The 17226-nt window shown below is 37.4% G+C and overlaps 1 protein-coding gene and 1 long non-coding RNA gene across 4 annotated transcripts in view; one reads left to right on the forward strand and one right to left on the reverse strand.

Annotated features, from left to right (window-relative positions):
• The window catches only part of LOC111258990 (uncharacterized), a 61380-nt gene extending 57048 nt beyond the window's left edge, over positions 1-4332 (forward strand). For both annotated transcript variants that reach the window (XR_015310391.1, XR_002679345.2), the window contains one exon: positions 4080-4332. This is a non-coding gene — a long non-coding RNA (uncharacterized LOC111258990). The remainder of the gene's footprint in view (positions 1-4079) is intronic.
• Positions 4333-10640: 6308 nt separating this feature from the next.
• On the reverse strand, positions 10641-14855 carry asf1 (histone chaperone asf1). Of its 2 annotated transcripts, none has more exons than XM_022830638.2 (5): positions 14737-14855; positions 13807-13980; positions 12901-13064; positions 12567-12714; positions 10641-11947 (listed from the first exon to the last, which is right to left on the reverse strand). In XM_022830638.2, exons 1-5 carry the CDS (start codon positions 14824-14826, stop codon positions 11765-11767), a joined length of 759 nt encoding a protein of 252 aa, XP_022686373.1. In that variant the 5' UTR covers positions 14827-14855; the 3' UTR covers positions 10641-11764. The 2 variants fall into 2 exon arrangements, with proteins under 2 accessions (XP_022686373.1, XP_022686374.1); XM_022830639.2 differs by having other exon boundaries at positions 10641-11944; positions 14737-14853.
• Positions 14856-17226: the final 2371 nt, after the last annotated feature.

The raw sequence follows: 17226 nt of genomic DNA on the forward strand, positions 1-17226 counted from the left end.
CAGCAGTTTTTATCCGAAGGCCGTAAAAAGGACGAAGAGAGTTCATCGATGAAAACATTGAGCCAGAGACTTTGGCCGTGCCCCTAAACATTCTGCAGTTGAACTGTGAGCGTGCTTCTCTTAAACCCTTGTGCTTATACAGAATCGATTTAGCAGAGACGAGGCAACTACAACATTGGAACAGCCTAGATTCTATGGATCCTATTCGCTGACCCAATGCATGGCTGCATCGAGCCTGTTTAGTATTCCATAGCATTGAACCGGCGGGTTCTGCTTGTTCGTCCGAAGATAGACACATCAATACTTATTAAAAAAGTAACTAAATGTTTTTGTATTGGTACACAGCAAAAATAAGATACGCCTCCTTTACCAAATCGGTTATTGATCTTTTTGTTAACTATTTCTGTCTAAGCCAAACCAGATGCTTAAATTAAGAACAAGTTACGAGCGGACGTGAATATTCGCCGTCAACTGCCCCTTGCTAAACGATTGGACGGTAATACACTTCTCGCTAAGTAGACAAGGTTCTTAATTCCCCTTAACGATGTTTTTGTGGAAAGTTACTGTGTAGCACTTAGGGAGACCCGAAATATCTCTGTGGTACGATTCAAGCTGCGTAGTGTGGTTCACTGACACTTGCAGTATTGTAAAGCACGGCTATCTAGCCACAAGGTCACTAACGTCCAGCTGATCCACGCTTTGTCTTCCCCTGACGTGTATAAAGGGTGCACTTCGACCGACATGAAATACGGGACGAACGAAGCATATAGTGAACTTCTGTTACAGGAGGCGCGCGTACAGCCTTATCATTGTTTATGATATAGTATAATCAGCGCTTGCCTCATCGAGTTGAGCACTCTTCGGGGCAATTTAGCTGGCCAAAATAGAGCTATCTGTGGACGCATATTCTATGCAGTAGAAACGCAGAATGAAATCACGCCCGAAATGAGTGTTACGTTTGGCCGTCACTTTGAAGTGTATAAGATGATGATAGCTATTAGAGAGATTCGCCGAAACATAGCTGCTGACCCTAACTCATTCTGGAAAAAGACCTAGACCAAACTTACGTCCTGCTAGATCGTTCTATTTAACGTTTACCTGCGAAACAACCGGATTCCAGCTCAATGGCGTAGAATCCTGCTATGCGTGACATCAAAAGATGCGGCGATTCAAGGAAGCCGTCCAGGTAGCACAGAGTCGCAAAAGAGAATTGCTCTTATACCGGCTTCTCACGAATCGATTGTTAAAGTTTATTAGCTCTATTCCAAAACAACACACCACCTTCTGACTCGTCACCCTACGTTCGCACTTTGTTTTCTTTTGTTGGAGAACGCACACTATATCCATACCGGGATAGGTCCCTTAGTGCTGTCTTCAATGATCTCGGCTTAACTCGAGAGACGGCCCTAAGAACCATCGCGTTTTTCAGGTTAGCCTATGTGGGAGCGCTAGTCTGCTTCGGGTAATGCTTTACATTTTAGCGAATAGTACAGTTACGACTCTGGAGAAACCAAAAAAATCGCCCAGGACATCCAAGCTTTTTTCCGTAGTTGTTATAGAAAGGTAGAAATGTCAAACTCAAGTAGGTATTTTTCCGTAACCAAATGACTTCGTCTCATTTAGCAGCAGGCTTTATCACCTCCAACTGGCTTTAATCACCTTCAACATTAATGTTGATAAATTGGATTTCGAAGCAAGTATGCAAATAATAGAAGTGATATATTTCTGCCAAAAAAGCTTACCAGCTGCGTTGGACTCACGATGACTAAACGATAAAAAGGACAGTTCTTTCAGTTATTGGGAGGCAACACTAACTTAAGCCTATCCATCTTTCTCGCGACACAAAAAACCTGTAAAATTGAAAATTCTAGTAGTGGCTTTTAATATCGAGGAATCGGCTGAGCTACCCTTACGAACTCTTCTGCACCCTATGTTTTCTACGGAGTACCACTAATGTAGGGCCGTTTAACGGGGAAACAAACTTTATGCCTCATTTAGAGACAGACTTGTCTACCAGTTTTGATAGACATCGCTATCTATTGGCGAACTGAGGCGACGGTTCAATGCGCAGGAAACAGGAGCATCGCATCGTTTCGAAAACGAATAGAAAACAAGATTAATGACACAGATTGAAACGGGGGCAATGAGAAACTCCCTGAAAATGTAACAGACGAACAAGCCGACACGTCATAATGTGTACGGTGCACGAGTTCCATCAAATCTTCTGCTGGAGGCCTGCCTGCTACGATCCAGGCAATTCTACCACTGTTCACGATCCGAAACACCGCGCGCGAGATAGTGTGCGGCTCATCAGTAGTCTCTCTCAACAACTTAACACACGCGCCGTTCCCGTTTCTAAACTGTTTACGCTGCTCAATATTTTATCGTAATAATGAATCATAATACACCTTAATTATATCATATTGTATTATGTCTAGTTGACCAAGGTGCTAATAACCCTTAATTGATTAACCATAAACATATCTAATTTTGTAGTAACAAAAGGCATAATGGCGGACAGATATAAATAGAGCTGAAATAGCATTTTTACGAGGGACTACATGTTATATGGCAATTTATTATTGTTTTTATTATCCTTTTTCGTAGTATTTCCAGTAATATACTCACAACTAAATTCAGTTGCATTTTATTTTTTAAGTTTGGGAAGAAATTCATTCAAAAAAGGCGAACGCTGGATCTTCATTTGTTTTTTAGCTTCGCCTGCTGGCACTCGACCTCATAGATAATGGTAACACGTATTAGTTTCCTGTATTTGCACTCACAGCAGGGCTCCAAAGGAACGGCCAATTTTCCTAGATTTCACAGGAGTTTATCTTGTTTTATTGCACCATTCTATAGAAAACAACTGGTCATTGTACTATATCTGCATACAGCACGGTTGTATACTATTTTGCATAGGAGCCCATTTACTAGAGTAGATAGCGAAATCGATCTGGTAAATAACAAACGGTCACAAGCGCTATCGGAAAACGTATATATCAAAATAGTTTTTTTTGACTCAAACGCCGGTGATTGGAATAGATTAAAGGTTGAAATATGTATAGTATTAATGTGAAATAGGACAAGTAGTGACCTTTTTGTTTTTGGTAACAGCATCGGTCACTGCTATATATATTATTATAATGCTACACGATATTACATGTCCCACTTATTTTTGCGCACCTAAAGAACAAAGTATACTTTGGCGTCAGTCTCCAAGAAATTATTCTCCAGTGCTGCGCATGACGCACAGGCTCATCCACAGCTTTAGGTGAGTCTCTCTGCCTGTAGCTGGCCGCAGAGCTCATTTCAGGCTGTTTTTTTGAAGAGTATTACGTGGCGACTACAAATCGCATAACAGATTACTATGTCCGATTTTCATCTTCATCGGAAATGACTGCAACATGTTTAGCTTCACTTTATCAAATATTGTCGAAGGACCTAGAACCGCTACAAAGCTAACAAATGAACTATTACGCTGTCCGTAGCGCCTGAACAAATGAGTAAACAACAATTCTCTGTTAATCAAGTGAACCTTAACAGTTTAGTTTCATCTATACGTGACACGTGTATAAAAATCAGGTATAATAAATTAAATCTTTTATGTAAAAGGTCCTTTACCATGTTTAACGCAAGGATAATTTTAGAATTAAGAAATAAGCTAAGTTACAGCGTCCGAAACAAGGCTAGGCACTTATTATATTTACTATAAACAAAATAGACCAATGTAAGGATAAATCATACAGTGTAGTACTGATGCAATTGTGGCCATAGCCTCGATAAGTTAACTGACAATTTTTTTTGGTACGAACAGAACCATTGAGAGAGTCGCCGAACGGCACGTCGCTATATGATATAACTGATTAATCGAAAATGTCTCGTTGCTCCTGATTGCTGCATAAAATACACAAACGAATACTGCAGATAAACAGAACTATCTCTCACAAAACGTAGATTTTGCCATACTCTATCATTTAACGATTTTCATGTTTGGCAAGTAATGTCCATGAATATCAATAGAAAAATGACTGGACGATATTCGCTAATCGCTGAGAACTGTTTTATGTGTTCTATTTCAGATATAAATCAGCTTTCAAGAAGGTTACTTGCAAGAAACTTCTCAACGGTACACTTTCAGAGTACAGTGCAGAACTTGGCTCAGCCACAAAATCGTAGACATAATCAACCATGAAAGTTTTCGTGACGTGGGTCAACGGTAGAGTTTCTTTGTGCGGAACATACAATATTAGGATCGCTTGCCCAGCTTGTACATAAATGCATGTATTTACATAGATATGAAAATAAAAACCATAGTGAATGCTCACAGCATAATGGTGTATTATGTTCTTATTATTGATGAAGACAAACGAAGAATGCAATCTGTGCTAAATCAATTATATGAATAGACAAATAAGACTCGATCTAATATTTTCAAATGCATAAATGATTGATTATGCACCTTCGGCAAAGCAACGTTATAAAAAAAAGTATTGACCATCTTGAGTTGATGCTGTAAATCAAATGTGTAATCTGGGGATCAACGAATCTCAAATACAGTGATCACGGGTTAGACCTTGCGACATGCACCGCTAAAAAACAGACCGGACACTATTCTCGTTCATGGTGGGGTAACCCCAGCTTTACATGCATTGCAAGCATCCGATTACTACGTAACTCTCACTAGCAGCACATTTAACATACAATCAAAACAAATAGTAACAAAAGCGTGCCTAAATAATGCCTTCGCATATGGCACATTTCACTTGGTGCACGCAAGCACCTAAACACTTATTTTCGTTTGTGTATGAAATCAAGGATACTGTTTTGTAATATTTACTAAACAATGCTTTTTTTGTGTTGTTCTAAAGTTTTGTAGAACATTGGCAATTTCAATGCTGTAGAATAGACTTGGTTTTGGAATAGGTACTCTCCTTATATGTGGCCTGACAGCTCATACCTGTACCCGCGATAGTCAAACCATAAACACTCGATTGATTTGAAAAAGTAATTTAAGTGGATCGATCCTGAAACTTTAGGCTACGGCTGGAGCTGCAAGCATATGGCCTTATATCAGCTCACTAAATTCAAGTCTGCGAGATCTTTTTTACGGAAGCTTTGCTTTTGTAATTTTTTTGTAAATTATAAGTGAACGTATCTTCTGATAATTTGGCTTACGTAATTGTTCAAAATCGTAGACAAACTACGCGAAGCACCAGAGATGATGATCCTGAAATATAATAAAATATTGTTATACGGCTATCACACAAGCCTGCATTCATTTAAAAGAAATATAAAAGTAGGAACTCAAATTGTTAGCGCCTAAATACCTAAATATACATATCGTACCGCTGCTAAGCATTACATTAGATGACTTATAGATTTCCAGAGTTGTTCTAAACTAGCTTATTGCTCTATAGCTTTTAGCTCGAGCTCGAATGTGGACCTCCTAGCATTTTTCCGCTTAAAAATTCTTTAACCACTCGTGGATGGCGTCGCATAAACTTGTTGAATGGATGTTTGTCACTGTATATACATAATTTTAATCGTCCTCAACTAGATGTTTTTTAAATTGTTCGGTTTTGGAAACGTAGTTTGTACCTAGTTATTTTCAGTCTAGCCTTTCAGGACTAGAAAACTGAGAACACTACCAGTCGTGGCATTTTCAACTGCGACAAGAAGAAAAAAATATGTTCTTCATAAGACCAATTAAAACAACTCAGATTTACTTGTATCTCTCATTTTAGTTCTTAAGATCTATTTAGATATTTAAAATGTAACACGAATTAGTGGTAACGAGTAGCTATAAAATTTTGGACAACACATTCCCTTGAAAATGCAAGCTCAATTGCGCTCAGTATAGGAAGCGCCATTTTGCGAGCCCAAATATGTAAAATTTACAGAAGAATTCAAATACAAAACCCTCACCTAAATTTCGCATTGTACAAGTAACTTTTTAGCTTATTAGTTACAAATATATAAAACGATGCAAGTTCCGTCGTACCATACAACCGTCTAAGACAAACTGACATGTTGAGAAGCGTAGCGATTCTGTTACAGTTTCCTTTGTGGGCTTCAATAGGAGTATGCTGGCATGTTTGAAAGCTAAATACGACGCGCTCTGAGTAAATGTAGCAACGAAATGGGTACGTCAGCACGTTTTTTTGTTAAAATCCTCTCTTTAAACAGTGCATAAAGGTCGCATAAAGGCAACTATAGGAGATATAAAGGTATTCCTTTATCTCTTTTTGTAACAGAGACCGTTTAGTTCGCCACATAGATATTTATCGAAATTCAAGATGAAGCTTGTTACAGATTTATTTGGTCATCGAAATAGCAGGAGGACTCTTCTGGCTAATGGATGTAAATAAAATCGTTTGGAGCTCATTGTAAAATAAACTAGCGAATGTACACATGAAAGATTTTGGTCTAAAGGAGTTTAACTCTATTTTGTGTCGACTTTGATTAACATGTATGTTCAGAATGCGCTTGATGATTCCGACAATTTGGCAAAATATTTCACCCAATATATAGCCATATAGCATAGGCACTCCAAAGGTTAGCTAAATTAAAACGAGCGTGGTCAACAAAAAAGTTTTTGGCGCGTTTTGAATGTTAGTCTTAAATATTGGAGGTGATTTCAAGATCATGTAGCGCTTAAATTAAACTTTGAAAACACAAGTACTCATATGGAGATTATCAATAGATTTGGCCGAAAACATTTTTAAAAATGCTTTAGCCGAGAAGCGAGAACATACAAACATGCACTGTCTTGTCAAAGTAAGCCGATCTATTCTTGCGACAACATGCACTTTCTCAAGTTAGATAAGCACACTTACATAGGCAGAATTACAGCGATTTCGCTCAGATATTTCTGTCTTTGTTAAACATTACTAATTGTGATTACTAATTATCTTATTAATTATTTCTTATTAATTAATTCTAATTAATTATTTCTTATATAGTACGGCCTCACTTAGGATATAAAAAAATTATCCACTGCCAGATGGCTTAGCTGCCGCAATGCGTCAACCCTTAATAAAAAACGTTTATTAGACATGAATCTAATGAACAATACTAAGGCATAATAAGACAATTTACGGAACGACGGGATTTTATAGGTTATTTTCTTTGAAAACGTTGTTTCTTAAAACTTCTTAATATTGAGGTCTCAAGATTTTTCAAGCGCTTGTTGAACGATCAAAAAGCAAAATAATTAGCTCATTCTTTTTATCACAGGTTTGCTTGTGCTAAGGCTGAATTTTTGGAGGAGAACTGGACGTAACTTGTATTGGATAGAAGAGCTATAGTAAGTGTGATAAATAAAAGATATAATTAAGTAAGGTCATATCACATGACCATAGTGAAAAAGCAGGACTGCCATCTATCCGCGAAACTGGGAGCTCTACTGTAAGAAGTTCGTGGCCAATTGACATGCTATCACAAAGATCAATTGACAATAACTGTAAATAACCTGTTATTTTCAGAAAAATTTGGTAACTTGGCTTTTAATAACATAGGCTCGCTCATTAAAGCGCTCGATAGAATAAATTTAATTAATTGGTAATTTCCCAGTGCGTATCCCGTTCATTTCATCGCCAATAATTGTCCTTTTTGCGAAAACAAACAGATGCTTGAAAAATGTTCAGTTAAAATCTATAGTAACGATATGAATCTGAGCGTTGAAGTCACCCCAATTAGATTCTTCATGCGAAATCATCATGTGGGGCTGTATAGACGAACGACATATGTATTGGTAATTTATTATTCCTCGAAAATAAGTAAATCGTGTAAACCTCTTTTAGGCCACGAACTAAAATAATTTTGAGCAAACATAATGGTAGAATTTTTTCGTGCGTTGTAACAACGGTTGCTCTCAATGCTCACGTAAAGTGTATCTTGGCAAATGTAACATTACCATTTTTCGCAAACGAAAAAATATTCTACTCACACATATAAAACATACAAGTAAATAAGTAAGAAAAAACTGTACCAATAAATATTTGTAATAAATAGGCGAATACGTAAAACTTTTGAAGGCATTATTAACATTGCACTCACAATAAATAAATCATGGAACTATTTGCTACCATTATTAAGTTTCGCTTCATCTTGTGTGATGCCTACACAGGAAAAATTAAAATTCGCTTAAATCGAAACTAGAAAAACTATCTTATCTGTTGTATGACTTATAAAAACAATTACAAACAAATAAGCCCATTCGCGCGAGTCACAGTTTCAATCTATCTGTAAAGCAATGTACTAATAATTAAGATGTGTTACTTCGATATAATCTCATTTCAAGCTCCATACAGTTATATATATATACCTAAGTTCACCTGTGGTCATATCGGCGGTGTCAGCTCTACCAGCTTGTCCTATAAGAACATATCTTCGGAATCACCAATTTTTAGGCATAGCACCAAGGATTTGCCCCCATCAGAAGTCAAAGAAGGTCTTGGTGGACTTATGTGAGGCTTCTCCAATAAAGCGATGGAACGGCAACCATACAAGCCGCTACCAATCCCAAAAATAATAGTACCTTATGTTCTTTAATTTCATATTCTCATGGTTATTGCTGTCCTGGATTTATTTTTGCTAAGGCTGATTTGGAGTAACGTCGCACCATAGTTGATACTTATCATTATCATTGCAACGCGATCAAGGAGATACGTATTAACTACCTCTTCTAAGATCACATCAGCTAACGTTTTTGCATATCGGTTATTCAGCTAAATACTGCCTGCCACCTTTTCCGACATACCTTGTCTTGAATAATATTACACTTGTGTTCTCCGTCAACGTTTGTGCATATGAAGGCTTCCTCATCTGCTATTTATGTTTGACTATTACATATATTATATTCATATCATCATGCTTTTTGTGCAGTTTTTACAGCCGAGCTTAGGTATGTAGGTATTGCGGTGACATCGGAGCACACAAGTAAGAAAATTATTAAATGCTGAAAACGTACACGGAGACTATTCTGTTTACTGTGTATGGAACATGGAAATAGGTGAAATCGGTAGAAAAAATTATATATCAGCTCAGCTTTATTATCAAACCGGCGTAATAACAGAGATCACTTAATAGATCGTCTGCTGCCATCCGATGTGTCATTCATCATGCCGTATACGTTTGCGTTCTAACAAAGAAGAAGAGCAGTACTTCTTCTGTCTTATGTTCTCTAGAACTTCCCACTTTTTTGGAACTCTGTTTCAATTCCCTATGTACTAGAAAAATGAGCAGCAATATTAATATATTTATAACATTAAACCTTTCTGGGGACTTGTTTCATATTTCGTAGACACAAACAGCTTTTTGGATCACAGGTAATCCAATTATAATGGACCTAAAGATGAATCTTTACACGCGCGTTTAAAAAAATGACCGAACAGATATTGTATAGGCCGCATGTGAGTTTAGTCAGACTCTATTTTAACGGAACTAGTAAAAGCGGTCTTTGATGAAAAGCTATATTGTCTCTGTTTACTAACATTTTTCAGTATGAATCCCAAGACATCGTAAACAAAAGTGGTTCAATCAAACGAGATTAAGTGCGTGCACCCTTGCATTATATTGTCTATTGAATAAAGTAGCCCTGGAAGCCGGCAAAATATTTTGAATGCGATAATACTAAGTCAAGCTGCTGTGGCTGGCAAGGGTAGGATTAAAACAGCTGCCCAGCCAACAGGAACCGTAATGGCAGCTCATAATTACAATGAACAGGCATCTTATTAAAAAGGGTAAGGCAAAGAGCACCGGCCCACCTTTCGATAAATAATAATGTGATAGAGCTAGTAAATGGAGACTGCTTTCTTATACCAGTATTATGACGCTGCTTTTTTTGCCTCATAAGGGCATGCAGAAAGGGAATGGCCTTCGTACTTTGAAGCCTGTTGGTACCTTGTAAAGTCCCTTCATTGCAATATACTTGTAAGTGCAATCAAGGGCTCAGAGATGCGACTGATGCAAATGTAATACAGATATTGCAATTTTTGGTGGGTTACGTATTTGTCTACTAATCTACTTTAGACCATAAAGTAGATTAGTAGACAAATACGTTACCCACCAAAACTCGAAAAAAAAAAATAGAAAATAGGCTAGAATGCGGGCATAGGCACATCTTGTCTCGCGTGGGAACCAGTAATCTAATGGAACGCCTGACAGCAATACCTCGAATGTAAACCTCGTAATATAGAGATACTGCAATTTGATGACGCAGGCAGTCTATCTTGCAAAGCTACTATCGATGAAGTTACAATAACTGGCAGCAATCCACAAGAAAGCAAAAATGGATACGGTGCTATAGTAGAAGTACTTCCAGGAGTTAGGTGGATTGAGCTAAAGCAGCTGAAATTCTTATGGGTATCACTTCGAATGCTTACTAATCGTCACAAGGTATATGTTTGATCAGATCTCCACAGAAAACGTATTTTCTGGTAACAACAGTGTAATACAATACATACAGTAACGTTCGAACTAGTAAGATGTCCTCAAGTCCCTATTGACTATCACCATATATAAACATTCATGCGAAGAGGTATTAGTTCTCTTTTTTGTAAAATTTTGTAAAATAAGCTTTCACCAAAATTCAAATTGCAGTGAAAACAAATATTTGATTATTATCGAATACAAAGCCGTTAACCGTGTGTTTTAGGGTTTTATTTTGGGAAATAAATAATAGTAATGACACTTTCCTTGCTTGCTATCAGACACTTTTTCTATTATTATTTTTCATTGTTTCTTTGTTTTTTTGAAAAATGCGAGTCAGTTTTAACAATCGCAATACGTTTACCTAGGTTTCTTACCCGTAGGCTACTTTACTAGGCATGCTTATTGGCTTTCCTCTTTACTACCGATCCGTTTTCCCGTAGATTCGGGTCACGCACGACTCACTCTAGAACTACATAGCAGCATCTTTATTTTCTCATCTCTATATATTTAGATATATATGCATACATATATATGTATTTATATTTACATTTTGTATTCACATTCCACCACAGATATTGGTTCCTGTACACATATAGAAAAAAGTACAAACAACAACGAGAATAGCCAGGGCTAACCTCAGTTCTGATACATCCCATTGTCTGCCCCCGAATCCGAGAATCGACCATAAAACTACAGAGTTCGGGCATCTGTCTTTGCAAAATACAACAGCCTCCTATACAGATAGTTAGGGAAATTAACTTGGACCTCATACTTTATAGAAGTGCACAAAAAGAAATGCAGCGTTTTAGCACAAAACTATTTAAATGCACTGCATGTATATTCGCGACTATTCGTACCAAGTCAAATAAACGCATATATTATTTATGGGTTTTATTGTTGGAATATTTTATCCAACACCAAATGTTCATATCACCCTATTTTGCTATTAAAGGAAGGGCAACCGCTGTTAATTTTTTTCTAAGCTATAACTTCATGTTTATTTGACGTGTTTTCCGCTGAAAGCTTGGAAACAGGCACAAAATTACCTTTTAAGCTTGTATGCACATAACACGTGAACGTCTGTTTTGGCCTTAGAACTATACGAAAAAAAAAGCCAAAAAATAGTAACGGTAAGGCCAGTCATCAAAGTAATTCAGTACCGGGAAATCGTCTGAAAGAACTCTCTAAACGATGCTTTCTCTGACTAAAATATATATCCATGTTCCTATGTTTATTTCTAAGGGTGGGTAACACAGACATGCTTTGGCTTCATTCCGTGTTATTATAATATAATTTTCATTAATGCTTGCGTATACATTATCTACTAAATCTAATTAACATCCATTGAGCTCTCCTCGGATTTAGAGTTCGTAGCTGCAGCTGGATTAGCCACCATCTGTACATTCTTCAGCGGACCCATCGAGTCTTCTGGGTTGCTGACGTTTGCAATCCCGGAACTCGATGCACCAACGGGTGGGACGTTCTCTTGATTAGTGGCCACGCCATGATCCTGCTTGCAGTACGAAAATAAAAAAAGAACAAGTCAGAATTTACTTAAGTAAATCACTATGAACGCTGCCATTTACTATAAATTCACTGCATATATTGTCCGCTCTTTATAGGACTATTCTAAAGGCACTGAATCTGCTTAATTACACATAGTGTACCTCAAATTAAGCTATAGCGATCTTCACTATCTTTACTGAGCAATGTCCCTATCGGTGTTTCGCACTCATCCCACTAACAGAATAACGCGGGCAGTTTTGACCGTAAGTAGTATGTTCTCGCCCTACAGGCAGCTTCCGGCCTTACAGGTATAAGGTAAACTTATTGAATGCGTTGATTATATACGTCCTTAAAAAGCCACAGGCATTTAAGCCATCCCCCTCAAAAGCTAATCTCAACTGGATGGCTGAGATTTCATGGTTCGTCATAAGCGGTGCCTATCGGTGTTGCTCAGGGTAACCGATTTCAAATATATGAAATGCATATACTAAGCAAAACGTATTGCAAAAACTCATGTTTTTAATTTTTTAGATATTCAGATTCAAAGTCTTATGTGGAGAAAATCGTTTCTCTGGGAAGGTCAAAACTTTCTTCCTCAAGGTTTCGTTCCGCCTAATTATACGTACTCCATTATTGTGATTGTCATCCCAGTTTATTTTGAATCGCGTGATGCGAGGGTTTGTGGCAAGGATATTCCGTACAAGGTTCTCATATTGAGGTGTAGCTGGAGGATTCTCCTTAAGTTCATCGATGTAATCCACGTTGACATAGTAACTAGATAAATAAAGCAGTAGAGAATAGAAATCAGAATTTTAGTGTCGGTCAAGAGGAAGTCTGACATCAACAATTAGCGCCTTAATTAGGCCATAGCTTTAACAATAGTTTAAAAAACGCTGAAAAGCTGAAACCTGTGCCTAACTTCAGATACAATGACAAGCAATCGTATTTGGATCAACCTACCCGACTCGAATGAATTCCTTTTCTTTGTAAGAACACGTAAGCAGCACAACGGTGACACCCACGAGATCTTGAATTGGAATTTTTGATGGATTTGGGGGGTCTGCCGTAAAGACAAACATATGCCTGCCCTCAGGAACCGGACCGACGAGAATCGTGTCCAACACCTGCAATATACCAAAACGAAGACCGATAACAAATAATGAATGTAGACAGGAAGCTTCAATATTAAGTAAATTCTAATGATAAGTAAATGAATTTGATAAGCAAAAACGCATCGCATGATATTCTAGTATTATTAAAAAAGTATTACATTTAATGATAAGGCAACAATTTTTTATCACATAACTTATGATCAGGTATGGGGGGAGGGATCAGTACATAGAAAGTATCGATAAGTTTAGCTTTAAAATGTGAAGTTCGTACGACAGAACATTAGCCATTAACACAGTAGTTCCTTAGTTTTAATTAATCAGTGCTCTAATAAATGGGAAAGTCTTTTAGGATTATTAATACTTCGCTATTCCAGTTTGAGTGAGGCAGTAGACTAGAGTGAGACAAATTAGAGCGACGACGTTATTATAGTTATCCATCGCCAATTGCTACACGCTAAATCTTCTGCGACAATCATCGGCTAACCACCGTTTATATCCAAGTTCATATGAGTTAAATAAGTATTCACACAAGTTTTTTCAGTTATTTAAACTATTTCGATGTAAATTTTCAAAACATGTAGCAACTTAAACCGCAGATTTAATTGAAATGATAACCAAGCTTTTTGACACGAAAAAAGAATCAGTTTACATCCATGTGTGCACTATACGCCTGTTAATTAAAAAATAATACGATGCTTTGCATCAAGAAGTTGTATCAAAGATACGAATGTAAGCAAATGTTAAACACATTTACCTGATCATATTGTTCGCTTTCCGCACTGCCGACATAAATGATCTTCCACTCCAAATCTTCTTTGAGATCTTCGATGCATTCAAACGTGATCTCAAACTGAAACGGCTTCAGGAAGGCTGAAGGGTTTTCGTAGACAAGGACGTTGCACACGTGAACCTTGGCCATTCTGTGCCGCTGTGTTTCGATATGTGCGACAACAGTATAGATTTTAAATTTGTTCGTATATGAACGATTTGGACAAATACGTGTTATTCAAGTGATAACTTCAAGAAAAATAATCATGCGCCAACTTCCACACCTAACTTAATCAATTTTTCTGTGGGAGAATTCAAAAGAAACAGTACGGTAACATATGCAGAATCATTTACACTTCTAACTGATAGGTTAGTGTTTCAGCACCCTATTAAGGTCGTATTATACAGAATACGTCTAATCAATTTGGCACTTTATTTATTGGATATTTAGACGCACAGATCTCCCGTCCGTACAGACACAGGCATACTCTCGTTTGTATTATGTTCAATAGACAATTTGCTCTTAAATAATGATGGCATTCAGCGGAATTCCTGTTGTGTAGCCACATCAGAGCGACAGATGACATAGTTGTGTTTTGAGTTAAGCGCTAAGATATCAAAGCCAACGAACATATCCATTATTTAAACATCAATGAAATATCGACGTACCAGCCACTTTACTTAAGCATTTAAGCCAAGTCATACATTACATAAGATCTTGCCATAGCAATGTCCCATTGTATTAAGGACTGAAAAGGCAATAGGGTAAGGAGATAGCTTAGCGAAGTTGCAAAGGGTCGCTTATAAAAAGGCGCCAACACAGAGAATCCCTAAGCAGAGCATAATGGTTTGAGCCTGTCAGAGTCGGTAAGCACACATGTATAACCGGTAGGTTTCAGCGCTTGAACCCACCTACCTTTAAGTAGGATGCGAAAGATTGCTGATTTCGAAAGTTACGAAACCAATCGAGTTTCTGTAACTCAACCGAATACACACACAAGCACATGAACAGGCAAGCCGGCGGGAAATATTAGCGTATCGTACGACCTTCTGCAATGGGTAAGCACCAACCCATCGAAATTTAAATGAGACGCCCGCCAAACGTTACAAGACGCTAGGTATTAAAGGTGACCGTTAGCGTAAGCGCTTTATGCTCTATCCAGTATCTACATACACATGTAGCACACCATTGGGGTGTTACAGTTATGGTTTCAACGACTTTCTCAGCTTTGCAATGGATAACAGTAGCGCAAAAGGCGACCCATTTTGCGGACGACTAAGAAACAAGTAAGATTCTAAGCCTGATTCTTAGCACGGGCTTTTAACGTTTATCAGAAGCTGGTAGGACAGAGGCAAGCGTGTATGAAAGTGAAAGAGCTAGACTGAGGTAAAGGAATGTTTATTGGTTCGATATTAGTGACTAAACGTTTATGCTACGCGAGGCACGAAAGAAGCAATAATATATATATATTTTACCGTTATATCCTCCAAACAGATATTTGATACAAAAGGCATTTTTGGACGATCGAAGTCGCCGTAAGGCTGTGATTCAAATAAGGCAAAGCAATGCATAAGGATAAAATATTCTTTCAACTATGCTTCCTATTATAGTTGTAACAACGAATTAATACAGTTACAGATGATATAGAATGCACTTAAGAATCAACACGTTTGAGTTCATTGAGAACAATTCAAAGTTTAACATTGAAACAATTCAGGAAAACTTAATAATGGGGAATATCTCTCATTCTGGACAGAATGTATCTATTTTTTTTTATAATAGTATACTATAAATTAATTTTATATAGGGAAAGGTATACATTCGAATTGAAAAAATACAATAGGCATTATAAAGTAAAAAAGACGATAACAGTGTTGAGTGATTCGTATGTAGTTTCACAAAAGATAGACTATCTGTACCAAGCTGTAGATTTTTAAATCGGTAAAAGCTGTTAAATAAACTTTAATTTTGCTAGCTACAGGTACATTGTAATAAATAATATTTATAAAATCCTGTCACGTTCGTTTTTTTCTTATATATGCGGTTATCTAGAAAAACATGAAAAGATGAGGAACCTTCTGGTCCGAATACCGGTTGACGCTATCGCAGAAAAGTTTATAGAAAGTGTCTAAAAGTCGTTTAAAATTTAAAAAAATGGAAAAAATGTTTAAAAAAAACGAGAAAAATGATGGTCCTGCAGATATCGAACATTTTTGCAAACAGGCCTTCGTGAGTTTTCGTAAAAATAAGCCCCAATAATATAAATAATAAGGATACATAGAGGTCCACCCCCCACTAAGGGAACTTGGCGATTCGGTAGGTCAGGTTACCAAGCAAGAAGACACCTCCATCAGTCCAACGACTTTTTTAATAAATCTCGTACCCAAATAGGCTCGCACTGCCTGACGTTGATGCGAGCTAGGTCGGACGACTTTATTGACAAAAACTCATCTACAGTAGTAGAAACGCAATTTTTCGTCCTCCAACCTAATGTAGCTGGATAGTGATTTTCTTTTTAACCAATCACATGGCTGTGCAGGAGTGAAATGGCGTGACAGAGGTAAGATTGTACAGTTTATCAATTCAAGATTGAATAAATCATCAGCATTTTACTTCAAGTTTTACTACACTTATTAGTTTTGTATCTATACATATATACATGGCTCATTACCCACGCAACGATTAGGACCAATCTATAATCTATTAGGATATTTATTCGAACCGAACGTACCGATGCTTTTTGTGTACTTTTTATTTATACTGTCAACACTACCCATTCTTGAGAAGTTCCTATAACTAAACATAGATTTTAAACAATTTGCTGCAGAATGAATTAGGAGATAAACAACAAAAGGAACCTGTTTTTATATAACTTCAATTTCTAGATGAAAAGTCATGTGATTATCTTTGGAACGGTTAAATTGGCCATTAGTAGTAGATCTGGGTAGACAGAACATCATGAATAAGGTCTTTATGTTGCTAAAAAGAAACGCGCTGAATTTTATAACAGATTGAATATATGTGAAGGGCGTTATCTTCAGCATGGCCACAGCATAACCTCCACCCTCTCTCACGAGGTGACGTAAAGCAAAGTAGTGGACGAGCCATTGTTACCCCTATGCTGTCGCCACTGATGCCGAAAAAACTACGCATGCGCAGATGTAATTTGTAGCAACTCCATGCTGCCGCTACCGAATTCTTCAGCGCAAAAGGTGCGAATGACGCCACCAGATAGTTTTACCGTTGCCGGGTGGAGTCAGTATGTACAGTGTAAATTCTAACTACCGCGTAAACCTCACTTGTACATGGCCACGATTTAAAGCATAAGATCGTTGAAAGGTCTGACAAAATAGGGCACATGTCTTCAGCGGAAAGGACGTAGCCAATTGTACTACAACGTTGAGG

Source organism: Varroa jacobsoni, unplaced genomic scaffold (assembly GCF_002532875.2).
Source record: "Varroa jacobsoni isolate VJ856 unplaced genomic scaffold, vjacob_1.0 scaffold_284, whole genome shotgun sequence".
Taxonomy (NCBI): domain Eukaryota; kingdom Metazoa; phylum Arthropoda; class Arachnida; order Mesostigmata; family Varroidae; genus Varroa; species Varroa jacobsoni.

What these genes read in the sequence shown, in the direction of transcription:
- asf1 (XM_022830638.2), bottom strand. Translation starts at nt 14,826, where the DNA reads ATGTGCTTGTGTGTGTATTCGGTTGAGTTACAGAAACTCGATTGGTTT. An exon ending in CTTTCGCATCCTACTTAAAG is followed by an intron (nt 13,981 to 14,736) that starts GTAGGTGGGTTC and finishes ATCGAAACACAG; the next exon opens with CGGCACAGAATGGCCAAGGT. An exon ending in AAGGAATTCATTCGAGTCGG is followed by an intron (nt 12,715 to 12,900) that starts GTAGGTTGATCC and finishes TTATTTATCTAG; the next exon opens with TTACTATGTCAACGTGGATT.